The 20,361-nt window shown below is 42.2% G+C and overlaps 1 protein-coding gene across 2 annotated transcripts in view; it reads right to left on the reverse strand.

Moving 5' to 3' along the window:
* The window catches only part of CHCHD3 (coiled-coil-helix-coiled-coil-helix domain containing 3), a 272,832-nt gene that overhangs the window by 110,834 nt on the left and 141,637 nt on the right, over window positions 1-20,361 (reverse strand). Inside the window, exons 5-6 of one of the 2 annotated variants that reach the window (XM_075599346.1) lie at window positions 10,714-10,728; window positions 9,990-10,073 (exon numbers count right to left, since the gene is read on the reverse strand). In XM_075599346.1, coding sequence (XP_075455461.1) covers window positions 9,990-10,073; window positions 10,714-10,728 — 99 coding nt within the window. The remainder of the gene's footprint in view (window positions 1-9,989; window positions 10,074-10,713; window positions 10,729-20,361) is intronic. The other variant, XM_075599347.1, reaches the window with a different exon arrangement.

Genomic DNA, 20,361 nt, shown 5'->3' on the forward strand with positions numbered 1-20,361 from the left:
ATTATTGGCATGCCTGGAGATTCTTTTAACTTTATAATTAAGGTAACAATATCACTAGATCAGGGGTGGACAATCTCAGTTCTCAAGAGCTACATACAGGTCAGGATTTAAGGATATCCCTGCTTGAGCAGAGGTGGCTCAGCCAAATTGACTGAGCCACTGATTGAGCCACCTGAGCTGAAGCCGGGATATCCTCCAACCTGGCCTGCTGGTTGTTCGAGGACAGACTTTATCCACCCCTGATCTAGAGTATTAGTGGGCTACAGGCAAAATGGGGGTCGCACATTAAGGGAGGTTTATCCCCCCGAAATGCAACACCTTTTTCTCTGCACATCTGTTACAAACTTAATGGTCTTATTTGAATCACCTGAAGACCGTTCTGATCGAAATCAACACCTTTCCTGAAATGTATTTTGTTTAATCTGATACGAGGGCGCAGAAATCATGCATCGCCCTGAAAATCAACTCTGCAAGAAATCGTCCAGCGAACCTCTTCAGGATGGTGAGCAGTCTGGTTTATCCAGACTGCTCCTGCATCGTGGTTTGTACAACCAAAGAGCGATGTGATGCATTTCATCGATTTTTCGACGATAAGATTGCACGCATCCATGCCGCTATTCGACACCCCGATGGATCCTGTGATCCGCTTCATCCCACAGGCAAAGCTAGTCTTGGAAGAGTCCAGCATTATCTCAATCCCGGATTTCCTCTCAATCACGGCTGCGATGAACTAGACTACTTGCGACTTGGATCCCTGTCTATCATGGCTCCTGAAAGAGACCATTGATGCAGTGGCTCCGTGGTTGGTGGAGATCATCAGCAGATCCTTCTGGCCGGGGGGAGGTGCCGGTGGCATTGAAAAAAGGTGCTGGTCCGTCCCCGTTTGAAGAAAGTGGGTCTAGATGTTGATGTTCTCGCCAACTATAATCCAATCTCCAACCTTCCCATGGTAGGGAAAGTGTTGAAGGGGGTAGTTTTCACCCAAATGGAAATGTGCCTATCAGCAGTCTCTTTTTATGTCTAGGAGGGATACTGCCTATGATCTCAGGTCTTCAGGGGGGTCTGCCTCTCTGTGCTAAGGGTACTGCACCCTACACTGGGTGGGCCTTCTCGTGTGCAGCTTCAGAGGTCTGGAACTGGGTACTACCAGGGCTCAGGTGTATATCGACTTTACCACTGTTTCGGGCACAGTGTAAGACTTATTTTTTCCTTCTGGCTTTTCCTGTCTAACAGTGTTAATTGCGTTTAATTTTAGTTTGTTCTGAAACTGACTGTAAAGTATTGTGTTTCCCCGTTAAGTGGAGGCATGTTTTTACTTAAAAAAAAAAAATGATAATGATGATAAACAAGGCAATTCACGCATTTAAGATACAATCCTATCTGTGCTGCTATTTTTTTTTTAATCTTCGTTACTGGCCCTCTGGGGTTTTACCTTTGGCCCCCAACCGCCCGCTCTCCTCCATCGCTCTGCACTGGGGAGAGAGGATGTTGCTGGCGTGCACAGTAGCTTCTTCCCACTCCCTGAGCTGCATAATGACCATGATAATCACTAGTTTTCAGTGTAAGGAGACAGGATCCTTAAGAAGATGACTGGAAGGCGAAGCTCCTACCCTTGGCTGCATTGTGTGCGAGTGGTCGCCTGCCACGGATTTGAGTGATAACAGTAATATATTCCACAGCCTTCATCATCGATTTTCTAGATTCCCAGATTGTACTGTAAAATGCATTGCAGCGAAGCTGCTGGCAGATTAAGCAACGTGAAACAAGAAAGGGCTATATTTACTAAGAGGTGGTATTCCCTACGAATCTTTTTGGCACTGGAAGTCACCTTATGGTGCCATATAATGTCTTATGGAACACTACTGCTTAGTAAATATGAGCCATAGTCCCTTCCAGTATTGATGGCGTTAATCAAGCTGGAGTGAAACCAAAGATGGGCCGCGTCAGCTCTGCTGTTTCTTTGACTGCCGGAACGTACAATATTTCTCGTTATAAGAATAAATTGAATTCCTAGGTGCTGACAATGCCCTTCTGTTTCCTTCTTGTTTTGCAGGAGCTGCAGTTCCTCTGCATGTGTCCGATTCTTCTACATATCTTAGCTATAATGTAAAGTTCTTCAGTGCTAGTTAAGCAGATGAGAGCAGATAGTCCCGCTCACTTGACTTGCAATTCATACAAGCAGTTTAAGAGTGAACGGTTCTTCATTTTACTGCTACTTCCATGAAAATCCCTCGTTTTACCAGAGTTTTCTTATTATAAAAATAATAACTTTCATATAGCACTTTTCTCCCAATGGGACTCAAACCGCGTCACAGTTACAGTACAGCACGCGGTACGCAGCACATAGGGTTGTTACAGACACAGCCCCTGCCCAGATGATTTTATAATATGTGTGTTTTTGGTGCCTGAGGCACAGGGAGATAAGGTGACTTGCCCAAGGTCACAAGGACCTGTCACTGGGAATTGACCCAGGCTGCCCTGATTCAAACTCGGAGTCATTGATTACAGAGTCGGTGTCTTTACTCACTGAGCCACTTCTCCCATATGCCACTCCTGATTTGGAGCAAAACAAGTCAGTACATTTTGTATCCGTACCTGAAATAAAAAAAAAACATCACAAAAGCCCCCAATTTGATATTTTATTTTGGTCTCCGATTCCATACAAAAACCATGTGGATTTTCTGCCAGCCGAGAGAGACAGCACATGTTCAGTGTATTTTGATTTGAAGTTGAATCACTTCAAATCCTTCTGTTTGAGTTACTAAAGTGGAGGAAGGTAGATGTGGATGCCCGTGAAGATAAAATGATGAATATTTTCATACACATACAGTATGTATGTCTTTATTTATATAGCGCCATTAATGTACATAACGCTTCACAGCAGTAATACACGTGACAATCATATAAATAATACAAATAACAGATCATGGGAATAAGTGCTTCAGACATAAAAGTAAAAATTAGGAAAAGGAGTCCCTGCTCCAAAGAGCTTACAATCTAATAGGTAGGTAGGAAGGACGTACAGAGACAGTAGGAGGTGTGCGTCTGCAAGGGGCCAAGCTTTGTGGATCAGGTATATAGTGTTGGCCACAGAGCTACTCATATGCTTTGTTAAGCATATGTATTTTAAGGTGGGTCTTAAAGGTGGATAGAGAGGGTGCTAGTTGAATGTTGAGGGGAAGGGCATTCCCGAGAATTGTGGGGCAGTCAGTGAGAAAGGTTCAAGGCGGAAGAGGGTTTTAAATACAAAGGGGGTAGAGAGAAGACATCCTTGAGCAGAACGCAAGAGTCGGGATGGTGCATAGTGAGAAATTAGGGCTGAGATATAAGGAGGGGCAGAAGAGTTTAAAGCTTTAAAAGTGAGGAGGAGAATTGAGTGTGAGATGCGGGATTTGATCGGAAGCCAGGAGAGGGATTCAGCAGGGGAGACGCCGAGACAGATTTAGGAAAGAGTAGAGTGATTCTGGCAGCAGCGTTTAGGATAGATTAAAGGGAGACAGGTGAGAGGCAGGAAGGCCGGACAGCAGGAGGTTACAGTAGTCGAGACGGGAGAGAATGAGGGACTGTCAGAGTTTTAGCAGTGGAGCAACAGAGGAAGGGGTGTATTTTTGTAATTTTGCAGAGGAAAAAGTAACAGGTTTTAGAAACGTTTTGAATGTGAAGGAGGAACCGAATGTGACCCCCTAGGCAGCGTGCTTGGGCTACTTGGTGTATGGCAGAACTTCCCACAGTAACGTGGATGGAGGTAGTGGGGCCAGCTTTGGGATGAAATATGAGGAACTCTGTTTTTGACATGTTGAGTTTAAGTCGGCAGAGGGCCATCCAGGATGATATCGCAGAGAGACATTCAGAAACTAGGGTCTGTACAGCAGGTGTAAGGTCAGGGGTAGAAAAGTAAATGTGTGTGTCGTCAGCATAGAGGTGATATTTAAACCAAGAGATGTGATTAGGTCACCTAGAAAGAGTATGTACAGAGAAAAGAGAAGAGGTGCCAGGACAGAGCCCTGGGTAGCTCCACAGAGAGATCGAGAGGAGGAAGAGGAGGTGTTAGCAGAAGAGACACTGAAAGTACGATGGGATAGGTAAGAGGAGATCCAGGATAGAGCTTTGTTACGAATACCAAGAGTATGGAGAATGTGAAGGAGAAGAGGGTGGTCCACAGTATCAAACGCTGCAGAGAGGTCGAGTAATATGAGCAGAGTGTAATGACCTCTGTCTTTGGCAGCATGGAGGCCATTAGCTATTTTAGTGAGGGCTGTTTCAGTGGAGTGAGCAGTGTGAAAGCTAGATTGTAGAGGGTCTAGGAGAGAATAGGTGTTGAGAAAATGGAGCAAGCGAGAAAATACAAGACGCTCAATGAGTTTAGAGGCAAAAGGCAGGAGGGAGACAGGTCGATAGTTAGAAAGACAGGTAGGGTTAAGTTTGCTGTTTTTGAGTAATGGTGTGACTGTTGCATGTTTGAAGGAAGAGGGAAAGGTACCAGAGAAGAGGGAGGAGTTAAAAATATGTGCGAACATAGGGATTATAGTATATTTCTAAATTTAAAGCTGCAGTTCAAGCAATATCATGCCTGTATGTTTTTTTTTTTAAATAAATAAATCAGTTCTGTTCTATGAGAAAATACTTGTAGCATATATGAGGAAGGTCTCGTTTGTGGGTCCGAAACGTTGGTGATTTGTGTCTTTTCTACAATATATATTCTACAAATCTTAACCTGAGTGCTGTCTGCTAATTCCCGTGCGAACGGTATCGTATGTTTATCTACTTATTATGGGACATGCACCTACCCTATTCATTGGAGTGCCGGCTGTTCTATATCTATATCTATATCGTATTCTAATGTAACAAGGATTTTTGTTCCTATAGCGACAATTTACAAAGTCACATCCCCTTCCCCTTCTGAAACAGCATCAGCTTTTTGAGCCCTGCCCTCTCCCTAGCAGGGAAGTAATTGAATCTAGTACCTGCCTGGTCACATGACCTTCCTCACAGAATTTTGTGTGTCAGGGCAGCAGAAGAGGACCCAAGATGCATTTAGTGAACCCCCAGCCTATTTTCAGCGATCGATTACAGGAGCATGAACTGCAGCTTTAATGTTCGATAATCAACAAGACCGTGTTTTGGCTCATCAATACAATGCCCTATATTCCCAGCAACACGTCTAAACCAGTGGTGGCCAACGCCAATCCTCAAGGGCCACCAACAGGTCAGGTTTTAAGGATATCCCAGGTAGCTCAATCAGAGGCTTAGTTGAAGACTGAGCCTCTGATTAAGCCAGCTGTGCTGAAGCAGGGACATCCTGAAAAACCAGCCTATTGGTGGCCCTTGTGGACTGCAGATGAGCACCCCTTTCTAACAGTAACATGCCGGTGCACTTCGTCCAGGGAGATCCTTGGGTCCCAGAGTAAGCCAGTATGCAGAAAGGAGACAGGCACACAGTGAGGGCTCACCTTGTAAAAGGCAGTATTGCCGAAACGTTGGATACATGGCACATTAATATTTCCCATGCTTAGGACCGTGTGCCTGTCTGTGTGACTGTCTGTGTGCCTGTCTCCTTTCTGCATAAACCCCTGGTCTAACCCATAGTATGTCCTTGGTTTAGTGGATTATTATTATCGTTTATTTGTAAAGCGCCAACATATTCAGCAGCGCGGTACAATGGGGATACAGAGATGTGCTAATTACGTAATAAATACTTACTGGACAGACACACTTTTTAATTTGCTGCATCTACATCTTTAGGTAAAGCAACAGGCTATTGGGGCAGAACACACAACACCCTAATACACTCCAACATGTTTGAGACTTTGAAATTGATTATTTAATGGTCAATGAAAACTGTATTTAGACCACTTATCTTTCAGTCAATGTCACTGAAATCATCAGATCATTTGTAAATTAAAAAGCACTTTAATACCTAGTCGGCAACTCGGGGATGATTCCAGGCTATTGCATCACAAAGTGTCACAGCTCATCTATATGATTAATTGACTTTTTGATTACTTTGGTTTTTCCAATTAGACGCTTCCTATTTTGCACTAAGAGGAGAAAAAGCAGAGGCAATGATAATAAAGGGAGATGACAAGAGAACAGATTAGTGTCAGCTCAGCCTGCTCCTTATGAAGAGGAATTATTATACATATTCACAGGCAGATGATGTCTGTCACTTTTAAAATATCTTGCGGCCTTCAGTGGCGAGGTGTCACCCTTCTCAGAGCAGGGATATGGGGAGAGACAGCTGAGACAAAAAAAATAAATAAAGCAGATCTCAGAGGGGCTGACGGCTATTTGACCACTGACATGGATAAGGTAATTACATTTTGTAAAAGGACTAAATTTAGAAAGAAATCAGGGCAGTACTACAAAGAAAATCAAGCAAAGGGGTGCCATGGAACTGCTTTTCCATTGCAAGCAGGGTGAATACTGCAGCACCTTCGCAACTAATCTATGGCTCCCATTCAATATGGTGAGAAGCCTCGAATGCGCTGGTGCGTTACATGATAGACATCAAGGGCCGCACCCCCTAAAAGGGTGCACAGCCTATTGAGATATAGCTTCTATCGCCCCAAATAACCGCTCTGTAACATAACATCCCTCCCTGCGCCGACTTCTCCCCCTCTCTGTGCTTGTCTCTCTCCTCTCTCTGTGTACCGATCTCATACTCTACTCCTCCCTCCCCCTCTCTCACCCTCACTGTCATTTCCCGCTTGCCACGCTCCATCCGTTCATAGCCTTCCCCCACCCCCCCCGCCCCGTTCATAGCTCTGCCCCTCAAACTGCAGGATGAAAGCACCGGGGAGAGAGGAGGTTGGGGGCCGCAGCTGAAGTCCCTCTTGCCCACCAGTGCTCTAATGGTACCATGCAGCAAGCTTTTCACTTGAATAGAAGTTACTACACAGTTAACTACGCATTAACAGCTTCACATCACATCTGAGAAGAGGATTATGCCTCTATTCCTGCTGTCTCAAGTCTGCTCATATGCCAGCAATGGACTCACCATTCACATACGCTAAACTATCGCTCCTCCAATCCTTAGGTTTCAAAAAGTCATTTTCCACAGAAGCTTTTTAGTAGCCTGGGAAGCACCGCTGACCACATCAGCCGTTCTCCGCTGCGGATAGAAGGTGACATTACACCCAATCGACGAATGTATCAAAACTGCATTCACCATGCTATTTCCAGTTCCATCACACTGTAAAATTACCCAACAGTAACCTATTCTGAAGACTGATAAAAACAATTTGATTTTGGAAAACTACTTTATAACACAGCCCCGATTACCTCCTAACGTAGAATCGCTGCAATAATCAGTCTCCATGACACGAGGAGCGCTTATTGTAACATCTGATATCTTTCCTTGTGCTTTACACATCTAGGCATTCAGGCCTAAATTTACACAGCCACGGCGTGCAACTTAGAAAAAAACTAAACTACAAAGGAATATGTTGTATAGCTAAATACTTCTGCATTATTGCAACTTTAATACACTGTACTTTGCTAACTGAAATAACGTAATCTCTAAGGTAGCCGCTCTACATCGTCCAATAGCATGATAGCCAATAGATTCGTGCTATCATTTAGTTTGGTTAAACACTCATACTCCTGTATTGTGTGAACAATCCCTTTAAGTGTTCAGTACATTGTTTGTATATTTCTCTATAAAGTGTTGTTTAAATGTTCACTGATATCTTATTTTGAAATGAGAATTTTGTTTGTCTCAGTACATGATATCATGCAAAGCCAAATGCGAGCCCTGTGTATGATTGTACAGGTAGTCCTCACTATCCAACGTTTCACTTTACAACTAATGGCATATCCAACGCTTTACAATGCAACCCTAAGGGCCGTTTTTTTGACGCTGGAATGCGTTATACATCGCTCACCGCCACTGATTAACATGGGACTCGCTTTACAGCAGTTTCACTATCCAGCGCCACATCCAGAACGGATTCCATTGGATAACCGAGGACTGCCTGTATTATATTGCTGTCAAGTAGAAATTATCCGAAGAAAGAATTCGGTGCTCTCACTGGATTTATGTAACTGCCTCAAGTGCACAGCGATCATCCCCCACTGGGGAGACCGACTGTATAATAAAGGACACATCCTCCAAAAACAAGAAGGAGCCGGCACCTTCGGACCAGGACCTCTGGAGTGCCGGCTCCTCCTTGTTTTAGGAGGATGTGTCCTGACGTAGAAATGATCCAACATGCAGAGTATTCAGGACCAAAATGAAATAATAAAATAACAACTTCCCAACTAGATTTCATTGACGTCTAAGAGACCACAGTTTGTAAAAGATTAAAAGTGAGCTACGACTACCTTCTACTGAATTGGACCAACCCCATAGAAGCCCCATTTTGGGCAAAGGTTTGGAACCAATGTTAAATTATCATCTTATATCTTTTTCAGCATGTAGTATTTGCTTTTCACAATTTGATTAATCAATTATTTCCTCAGTGACTGGAATATTTAAGAATGCCAACACTGAAAGGGTCTGCTCAATAGTTGCCTGAAACCAGATGATAATATGTGTAGTCTCTCAGAAATGATCATCATCGGACCAGGAAGGAAGCTCAGGTATAAGAAGCTTTCAATATGCAATAAATATAAAAGGCTCATACTTGCTTCTTTATATCCTGGCTCTCCAAGTGTGCTGAAAAGCCACACTGCTGGAAAAAGGATCCGCTCTATTCAAATTATTGGGACTAAAATCTTGTTCAGCACAGTGAAGCTGCTTCAAGGTATATTGAATAATGAGCTCACACAGGAAGTTATGACTGACAACTAGAAATTCCCACAGACTGGCACCTTTTACTGCTATCGGAAAAATAAATCTGTTGGCCAAGTTCATTCATGTGACCACATGACATGTGACCACATGACATGTGACCATCGGGTGAAAGAAGCAGGTTTGGAGGACACATGGAAGACTGGATCTCAACTGTGTGTTTATGAGTGTGTATGTACTGTATGGGTGCGTATATGTATGAGTGTGTGTATATGTAAAATTACATTCACAGAAAGGTACTGTAAGTGCTTACAATGTAAGTGTAATGGGAGATACAACAATGCAATAGGACTACTTGTACACAGGATATATGATGATATAGCACATGAAATAACTGTACATGTTTATAAAAGACTGAACAGTAGAGTATGGAGGAGTTGGTGAGATATACTCCGTGTAGCAGTTAGAAGGGATTGGCATTGCTGGGAGAGCTACGGAAAGGCTTCATATTGCATTGTTCTTTGCCATATAAACCATCCGCATGATGAAAACACATAACGCTGTTTCAAACTAGATAAAGAGAAACCTATATCTGATTCATAGCCAACAGCTGGTCTCTGGAAGCCAACTTAAAATGTACCAATAGATCCATGTGATGCTCTAGTACAAATAACAGGGGGGGTGGTCATATCTTGCATAACACATTTGAACGGAGTTTACAACTTCCTGAGCAAGGGGAAGACTGCTTCAGAGAATATATAGGGGCCTATGTCTCTTGTCATTCTCCAAATATGATGAGCACTTCAAGGTAGGGACTCTCTTTACTTCTCCAGGTTTGCTACTCTTTCCCTCGTATGGGATTAACCCTCTTAAATTGTCAATATACTGTACGTGTACTGTGGAAAAACTATGCACACAGAAAGTGCTACAGTAAAATACTAATAGTAACCGTATATTGCAGACAGATTTTACCAATGCCAATATGCTGAAACACAGATGTAGCACGATTTACTGTCCTGAAGCAACGGGATGGAAAAAAAAATGCAGCGTCTCTGGGGACATTAACAGCCGCGTCTACCTGCGGGGAGGGGAGGGGGGGGGGTTGGTTCTTTCTTCCGTATGGCACCCCCTACGCAGAGATTTTTCGCCGTTGATCCTGACCTCAGTTTTCCCAGCTGCGCAACCATTACGTTGCTACATCTGTATAGCATCCTGACCCCATCACAGTCAGAGGTTGAAATGGAGCACACACACTCACCCGCTCTTCCAGTTTAACCAGCTGCTCCTTGTAATATTCATCCTGTCTCTTCAGGTCCCGCTCTTTCTCTTCCAGCTTCTTTGCCTACAGGAAAGACAGAGAAAGATAAATAGGTTGTTTCATCCCTTCATAAAAACAAAAAAAAATAGCCGGATGGAGTTTTTGAAAATACTCAACATATCAAACACTTTTGTTTAAGGCTTTAGAAGTTTACAGTAGTTTCCAAACAACAAGGGATTATCATTTTGATTACATTTCTAAGGCAGAGAAGGCTGGGTTTCTGTGTTGGTCCTTTCTTCCACATAGTAACGAAGGAGGGAGAGGGAGTAGGGGGTATGATACCTTTATTCGACCAACAAGTAGTTGATATCCAGACAAGCTTTGGAACCACTCAGAGGAAGCTTGTAACATATCAACTACTTGTTGGTCTGAAGAATACAAAGGATGGTTGGTCCGAGGGACCCTGAGAAGTGCGGAAGATGGTAACATATCAACTACTTGTAGGTCCAATAAAAGGTATCATAGTTTTATACCACCTACGCCTTCTCCCGTCTGTTACTACATTTAAATATTTTTGGGGAAAAACAATGTACGTATACAGAAAACAATGTTTCCTCTCCCAGCTCCTACGGTGCTGCCTTTACTATACTATAAACCAACGTAATTTAAACATGATCAGCTTTGCCGTTTACATGTTAGGCTATGTTTTATTAAACATACTCACGTTGGTTTTCAGCTCCTGAAGCACAGGGAAATAAATACAACACAGTTAGGCTGGAAGGTTTTAGGCAAAGAGGAGAATAGTTACTGATAACTAGATATATAGATATATATCTCTATATATCTCTCTATATATATAGAGAGAGATATATATCTATATATATATCTACAGTTATCAGTAACTATATATATATATATATATATATATATATATATAATTTTATAGCAACAAACCACATACATTTTTCAACTACAGCATCATCACCTCAATGTACGTTATATTTTACTATTATGCCATTTCTAAACTTAAGCGAGCAGTACCACCCTGTCACCCCTTTTTATACAGGTGGGAATCAGGGGGTCCACGGAGCTAAACCAAGTTAATTTCCGCCAGAACGTCATGTAAGATTAGAACCACTGCGTCACATGGACCGACGGTGTTCAGCAATGGAGGACGTCGCGGCTTCCTATTGGCCTGCGTGACGAAGTACATTTAAAAGAGCAATCCAAGCAATATCCTATGTGTCTTTTTTATTTTTATAAATCAGTTCTGTAGTATTAGATAATAAAATTAAACTCTGCATGCCATTGTTAATGAGTTTTAGTATAGTGAGCATCCTTAGATTTCTATAGCAGGTTTTATTACATTTCCCCAGCATGTCAAGATCTTTGTTACCCTTTCCTGTGACAATATGTTGCCAATATTCCCAGTAGTTTGAGCTGTAGATAATAGATAATGTTACCTTAGTAATATAAGGATACATTGTAGCTGCTGAGTTACACTGACTGAAGGAGTGATTGAAACTAAAAGGCGCCATTTAGTGAAACCTGGGGATGTTGCTGACCGAACATGGAGTACTAATCAATTGGCAGCTTAGGTAATTAATTTTCAATAAAAGGTAATCAAATGCTGTATATATTAAAACAGAAAGCGGCTTGGATTGCCTCTTTAACGCTCTATTTTATTTTCCCTACATGGGACTGCACCAACATTACCTTCCCCAGTAAGCATCTCAGTAAGCAGGGGGTCTGCAGAGTTGCCACTCCGCTCTGGAAGCCCCCTGCTTCCTATCTAACTAGGCAGAACTGCTCCTTTAATTCCTATATAGTGCTTTACAAGTACTCTGTGCTGCACTAAAATATGCGCAGTGACTGCTTATTGGGGGGCGTTATCACTGATGGACCACCAAAAGTGAAATTTGTGTAGTTTAGAAGGCTATAAACAAAAGCCAGATCCTGGGCTGTCTGCCTCAAAGAAACCCAACATTCTTGAATCATCACTAATGCATCACTGTTTCACCTATCCGCTTGTTCAAGGGTTTAATGGCCGTACTGTCATTAACCCCTGAAGTAGTCGATAGGTAAAACACGTAGGGTGAAGGAGCGTTGTGGTGCATGTGGATAGCTGATCATCTGGGCACTGACGGGCATCATTGCGAGGGCGGAACCAGTTGAACTGGAGGAGCTCTGCGTTCAGTATCCAGGAAACGCCATCCGATTCTCAAAGCGTCTTTGTTTTAAATGTGATGCAAGTGCATGACTTTTTTTTAACGTTTTAATCAATTGTGAGGATCTACACATGTCCATGTCCCTTTGCCGGGTGGCCTGTGGGTGCGACTCACGCTGGCTGCACGTTTCTTTGTTGATAGATTTGTTCTCTATGTAGATTTCCATTGACTGCACTGTCAAAAATCCATGGCACAGTCCACTTAGAGAGATCTATTAAACCACAATGTATTCTTGAAGGGGACATGGAAGTAATGGAGATAGAACATAAATATCATTTTACTTGACAGGTGATGCGTTAAGTCCCAATCCTTGCTATAATTGTAAAATCCTATATGGACCATCCTTAATAATGTAGCACAGGGAAACGGCACAAACATTCTGGTACCGAAAGAAACCTCAGCCCTGGTAAACCACGGAGAGCTGCCAAAGTACAAATAGCCAGTGAACCAGACTTTACGCTTTATGGAAATGTTGGTATTAAAATAAGGCATGGACAAATAAGCACACAGAGTTAAGTTCAGCCTGAAGGTAAAAATATATTTGATGTGCGACAGTAATTCAATCACTCATTTTATCAATATATGCTGGATATTTAATGTGTCACTATTTCTTTCATCAATGTGTTCACCATAATTATATAGATAAGGGCTTGCTCTGTACACGATGAGCAGCATTTACATGTGACCTGAGAAAAAGGCATAATGTTTGAATGAGAAAGGTGGTGGCGATGAGACATGTCATGTTTTCCGTGAGATGTATGCGGAGTAAGACGCATCATACTACAGAACCACAAAGAACAGAAGAATCCCACACCCACCACTTCGCCGAGTGTGAGTCCCACTCACTGAAAGACAGGCACGCGCATAACCAAATTTATGGCCTATTGTTAGTTAGTTTTAAACAATTTATAGGAAAAACAGGTACAGCTGCTCTGTCTTCCTGGCCCTGAAAATGTCACTTTATTTGGGTCTATGTAACTTGATGGTTATTAACATCTTGTTAAACAACTTCCTACTGTCTCTGTACGTTCTTCCTACTTACCAATTAGATTGTAAGCTCTTCGGGGCAGGGACTCCTTTTCCTAATGTTACTTTTATGTCTGAAGCGCTTCAAATAATTATGTGTTATTTGTAATATATATGATTATGTCACGTGAATTACTGCTGTGAAGCGCTAGGTACATTAATGACGCTATATAAATAAAGATATACCTACAAACATACATAAACATAGAAGTACATATTTTTAAGATAAGAGGTTTTGAAAATGTTCTTTTGGTACAAGAAAGTAGGACAGCTCCAGCAAGAGCATGAAAACATGGAACCGTAGCGACTGTGGCGATAGGGGGTTAATCAGGCCACTAATAAAGGCATTATACCTGGGTGATTAACCCTAAATCGCATTGGGATTTATTGTCCCCATTTTGCAGCTCAATCCATAGCTGCAGTAATAGAACTGTATGTGAACTGTGCCAATTGGTTTTGTGACACAAGGGGGAGCTGCGAGCGCTAACCCAAGCGCTGATTGAAGAAGCGCGCCTATATATGAGTGGCCGCTTTGAAGTATATGGATCACTTTCTAAGCCCTAGACCTCACAACCGCAAGGTTAATTGATTAAGTGGTTTGCGGTCTAGCTGAAGTGCTTTTCGGTCAAAATGTATCCGTTACCTTGTTAGCTTCTTAACTTGAAAGGAGGAAAGTATATTGGTGTGAGAAGTAGGTTAAACCCTAAACCACATCATAGCTCCATACTTCAGAGACACCCTGCAGAGTGGGTGCCTCAATGTCTATGAGAAGACCGGAGTTGAAAAGCCTCAGCAATCCTAGGTGTTAGGATGGCCGGGATATTGTAAGTGCCAGATACCGGTGTAAAGTATGGGTACTTCACTTGGTGGCCAAACTCCAGACTTAGTGCCGCCAGGGAAGGGGTTGGACCCGGTATGCCAAGGAGCTGAGGTGTGAGGTTAGCGCCTGCTCCGTTCAAACCGGAACGCAACTTCTGCCCTTTCTGCAAAGTACTGGTAAGTCGGAGATAGGTGGGAGAAACGTTCCCACGGGCGGGATTTGTTATGTATGTAAGGTATAGGACCCTCAACCCTATAAAAATGCCTGCTGGCCAGTCCCTAACAGTTCGATCTAAGATTCACCTGATTCAACTAAGATTTGACCAAGTTCCAGTGTCAGCGGATCCAGAGTGTGAGGGGTTAATAATATCGTAACCAAGGATCACCCCCCTCTTCTGGAATTCGTTAGAGCTAAGGATTCCCAAACGAACCCTGTAAGGATTGAACAAACTTTTTCCTTTTGGCGGAAATATAGGGGTGGCAACTTGTGCCCCTATCCAGGAACTGTTAAACGGATCATTGTGTGCACCCACTTGCATGCGTGCAGGGGTGCCCAGAGACTTTGCTTCGTTCCAAGGACATTTGATTTCCTTTTCCCATCCCAGTAAGTGTTTTATTTAGTGTATATTGTGAAGATATGCGTGTCTGTCTGAAAAGAAACAAATTACAATTTATTTTACTCATCTTGTGTGCTCAGTCCAGAATCCCGGTATTAATATGTGTATAAGTCTTGGTCTCCCGTGACAGCGACAACAATGGTTTGTTAAAATGATTATACCACCTTGCAAAAATCACTGTCACTTTTTGAAATGTGATATCCCTCCTTCAATGTCAAGTACATCGCACAAAAGATGGAGGCGCACAGTTTTAGTTGCAGAAAAGATTGCAGACACTTTACTCCATGTTTGTAGCAGACACAGCCCCTTCCTGAGATCATTGCACACCAGTGGCAATTATCTGAGGAAGGGGCTGTGTCCCCGAAACGTAATTTGGTCTGCTACAAACATGGAGTAAAGCCCCAGCAATCTTTTTTGCAACTAAAACTGTGTGCCTCCATCTTTATTGCGTTATACAATGTCTGTGCCCTCAGTTGGAACATTGGGGCTTTTATGTGTTAGTCTGCAGCAGGACTTCTATAAGGTTTCCCTTTTTTGGCAATTGGTGTGCCTCTGTCTATCTATATACTGCTCCTTCAATGTCAAGAGTTGCCAGTTTGATACGCTTGTTAAAAACTATTTTATTTTTATTTTTTTTAAACAGGATTTTTTTTTTTTTTAATCAAAGGGGGCATACAAAACAAATGTGATTGTTTGTTCCACAAATGTATTTACTGTTGCAAAGTTCCAAGTACCAAAAAGTAATTACTAAATCCGTAACATTAGAGGCTAGATATGTCTGTCATGGTTGATTATTTTGTTAATCTGCCTTCATTCGTGAATGAAAGCTAAAGTGGAGGTGCATAATGGAGGCGGAATGGGATGTGGGGGGTGTTTTTGGCTCATGTTTTAGCAGCATGGGGTGGTTTTGTCCCATATACCCAAAAAAGGATAGCATGGATTTTTATCCAATAAAAACTTCTATACACAATAAAAATGAAATGGACAAAAAGAATCCCTGACATTGGCAAACTTTGTCTGAAAGTAACTGCTAAAATGAGCAAAAAGAACACCAAAATTGATTAGTATAAAAAAAAACTACATATTTATTAGTAAGAGTCAACGTTTCGCTCTCATCAGACACCTTCCTCAGGGAAAAAATAGCAACATCTTTATTGTGTGCAGAGAGTACCTATTGAAAATAACTATAATCAATGAATAGTAGCAGGCTAATGGCTCTGAAAGTAGATGAGCTTAAAAGTGAATAAAAGCTATTCATTTGCCATGAGAAATACTGCAAATAAAGCAAGACCTGACCCACAAACTTAAGAAAAAATCCGCAAAAAATGCACGTCTGCAAAAAATGAAAAATAAGACTGCCAAGGTAAAATTAATTGTATTGGCAGCAGAGACTCCGCTCTGAGAATATCAATTAGCCGTAGCAAAATAATTAACAGGAGCCATGTATTCAATTAGCTTAACGCTGCACTCCACTCGTAAACGGGAATGTGTACAACTGTGTTTACTGCTTCTCTGCAAAGTGACAGTAATAAACAAAGTACTGCACTGTGCCACATTCTGAAAGTCACCTTCCAAGAGAGTATCATTATGGTGCCAACCGTGGTCAATAAGATATGCATTTGAGGAACAAGATGACTAGGCAAACTCCCAGTATCACTGTCCACTGGACGAGTCTGGGCCTTATAACTCATTCTTCTGTATTAGCAGTATGCGGTTGTGTTATAGAATGAGACATATACTGTAGTTAGAGAGTACAGGAGTTGCTGTAGGTACAAATGCATGAGTATCTCTCCCTGCACTTCAAAGAGTATGCGGCTTGGTCATTCAGTCACCGTTTCTGGGAGATTTCTTTCGATGCAACCAAGGGTAGTAGTTTAACTATCTTAAATTGCATCCACCCCAGGCTGCAATACCGCCGCACTATTTACTGTAAGGACCATGCTGATTTGTGTCTTCTAAAACTGCTCCAGAAATAGTAACGTCCTAATAGCCTAAAATATGAGTGAGGAGGAGCAGCAGCAGCAGCAGCTGTGACGTGAACTCTGAGTCTAAAGGTTAAAGACCGCTGAAGTGGGAAAGTCTGTCATTTTCTCTGTGGCCCACACACTGTATACAGTATTAAGCAGTCTTCTGCCAAAACATCTTACAGCGCTGGTCGTCACCTCACAGTCCCATTGTTCTTAATGTCCTCCAGTGTCGAAAGGTGCTTATGGCAGAAGACTGCTTAGTATATATGGTCCTGTACGTTCTTGGCTACGTGGCTATACTTCTGACAATAATAAGAGTATAAGATCATTTAAGGCAGGTGTACAGGGTGCGCTATCGCACAGCTCAGAACATACCGTTTAAACATTGCATCCTTAATACTTTAGATCTAAAATTGATATTTTTATTTTTTTATTATTTATATTTTTTTTTTAAGTAAAGACACTTTCAAGACAACATAAACATCCAACAATGCCCCCTGATACAAACTGGATGCTTAGGTGAAAGGCCTATAAGGAATAGCAACTTAACTGGCTTTTGTCCAAGCACAGTGCTACTTAATCTCCTATTTAATACACTGAGAAGACATAACACACAGTTAATAATGCTGCCATTCATTTGATTTTAAGTCAATGCATTAACTGTGCATTACACCACTATACAGGCATACCTCGGTTTAAGGACACTCACTTTAAGTACACTCGCGTGTAAGGACATATCGCTCAATAGGCAAACGGCAGCTCGCGCATGCGCCTATGAGCACGTCCTGAACAGCAATACCGGCTCCCTACCTGTACCGAAGCTATGTGCAAGCGGGGAGACTATAGAGCCTGTTACAAATGCGTTATTTACATCAGTTATGCACGTATATGATGATTGCAGTACAGTACATGCATCAATAAGAGGAAAAAAGGGAGTGCTTCACTTTAAGTACATTTTCGCTTTACATACATGCTCCGGTCCCATTGTGTATGTTAATGCGGGATGTGCCTGTACGAACCTTTACAAAAGTACAATGTGGAGGCAAAATAATGAAAACCACTCACCAGTACAACCCCTTTTCTGCTATTATGTACGTATACACCTCACATGTACGTATATATCTCACAGCTTTTCTTATATATGCTGGAATGCATGACCATGGTATATCTAAAGCTATATCTATGGAGACATCACTGGTGCTAAAGGGTGCTAAAGGGGCACACGCATTAAAGGTATGCTGCAGGAAATCATAGGAGATATGCAAGAACAAACAATAATTATTATTATTATATTACTATGGGTGTGCTGAGAGAACATGAGGTCAACTTTAACAAACTCCATAAAACACAAGAACAGAACTGGGAATCGGTCAAACGGATCAAAAGTTGTATAGTATTAATGTAAATGAAAAAATGTTAAAAGGCACAATCTCTGCTGTAACAGGTATGGGCATAGGTGGCTATGGGCATAGGTGGCTATGGGCATAGGTGGCTATGGGCATAGGTGGCTATGGGCATATGTCTACACACGTTAGAAACAATAATTATAGTATTCAGCATAAATACAAGGCAGGGGGACATATTAGATTTATGGTAAATAATAAATATATAGATATGAATAACGGCATCTCTGTTTTAATTAGGTGGAAACTACACCCCCCAAAATATAAAATAAGATGTATTACAATAAAATGTACACGTTTAAAGCACTTTTGACAGTTGCCGTGTAGTATACCACATACATCCAAATATTTACAGTACATGAAAAAAAGAAAAATGCCTTTACTGCTCTGCCCATGGGGTCCAACCTATTCCAGAGCTGAAAGCATGAGCACCAAGAGTCATTATCATCATCATTTATTTATAAAGCGCCAACATATTGCGTAGCACAGTACAATAGGGTTGGAAGACGCAAACAATACATTCTGAAACATTAGCATACATTGTTACAGTAGGCAAGGCTCCAAGGAGTTTACACTCTATAAACGTTCAAGAAAAGGTGCAGAGACTCCAAGGCAGACACAATCTACACCAATCAGAAATACTGTACATCCACCTCAGCACGGACAAAGAATGCCCCCTTTAGTCCTCAAGCCATCCTAACAGGTCAGGTTTTCAGGATATCCCAGCTTCAGCACAGGTGGCTCAATCAGCCCCTGCTTCAGCACAGGTTGCTCAATCAGCCCCTGCTTCAGCACAGGTTGCTCAATCAGTCCCTGCTTCCGCACTGGTGGCTCAGAAGCTCAGTCTTCGACTGATTAAGGGCTGTTATATACAGGATGCGTCCGTGCGTTCCTGTGCGAACGCGCGTGCCGCATGCTTTTCCTGTATATAGTGCCGGGAGCTGCAGGTAAGTGTATATGTGTGTATGTGTGTGTATATGTTGTGTGCGTGAAATTAGGTCTTAAGTAAGATTTTTTTTTTCTAAATTAAAAAAAAAAAGTTTCATAATTTTTTTTTTATTTGTGCAATTATTTACCACACACACGCATTATTTACCGCACACGCACACGCACACGCAGCGGCGCGAAAAGATGAATTTCTTTATCTTCGCCGCTGTCTGTCGGCTCCCCTCTCCCTGCCGTGCGCGCGGCACATCTATAGAAAGGCTGACTGTCGTCAGCCAACTAAAAATACGCGCGCGCACGGCGTAGGGCGCCTGCCACTATAAAACGGGCCTTAAGCCACCTGTGCTGAAGCTTGGATATCCTGAAAACCTGACCTGTTAAGGGAGCTTGTACACTGGAGTTTGAGCACCCCTGCTCTAGCACACAAGTACTGCAGCATCAAAAATGTTATTCAACACTTGTCAGGTCTTGACAAAGATGTACCCGAATCATTGATCAGCTTTGTAACACTGTCCTGAATCTCTCTCAATCCCCCTCAAAGTGTGACATCTTCTCCAAACAGCTGGCAGGTGGAAACCAATGGTCACCGAGTGTGCTTTGCACGCTTGTGCTGCCACAGACAAGCTGGCAGTGTCACTTACTCAGTGTTTCCAAACTTATCAACTACCCGAATATTGGTGCTTTTTTACATTTAGATTCAAAGACAAAAAATACAATGACAAATATTACATTTATAGTCTGAAAAAAGAAACAAAAACCCGCAGAAGAATTTCAATTTAGCGCATGTTTTATAGCTACCTAATATTTTAAAATTCCAGAAGTCGCTGAAAATGACAGTGGCATATTTAATATGTAGTTACCAAATGGCTTGGGAGTATTTTAATGATCTTTACCTTATCTATTGTGATAAGTGTGTTTGTAACCTCCTCTACTTACAGACAAATTGTTATTTGTCAATGTTGTTCCTTTGTTATGTGTAAAGTAGTTATTCTGCTATCAGCCAACGTGATGAACAACAATAATTGCCTGATAAAACTAAATAAACAGAGCACACAGTGCAGATATTCCCTGATATAACCTCCATTGGGTTGGTAACTTCAATAAACTAATCTCCTCCTGATTTGTTCTTAGGCTGCGTCCATAGTGCAGGAGACGGCGTGAGCGACGTAGCTCGCTCCGAAAACAAAACACTAGGACGCCACGGTATTTATGTATAGTGCGCGCGAGCACAAGCGCGACGGGGAGACCGGTGCTTCACGCAATAGGCAAGTTTGAATTTCCCGCGCGACGGCCGGGTCACGGGATCGGTTTGCCAGCTCCGTGATGTCACAGCCGCGCCCCCCGACACGCGCCCCTGTCGCCTCTGC

Source organism: Ascaphus truei, chromosome 5 (genome assembly GCF_040206685.1).
Source record: "Ascaphus truei isolate aAscTru1 chromosome 5, aAscTru1.hap1, whole genome shotgun sequence".
Classification (NCBI taxonomy): domain Eukaryota; kingdom Metazoa; phylum Chordata; class Amphibia; order Anura; family Ascaphidae; genus Ascaphus; species Ascaphus truei.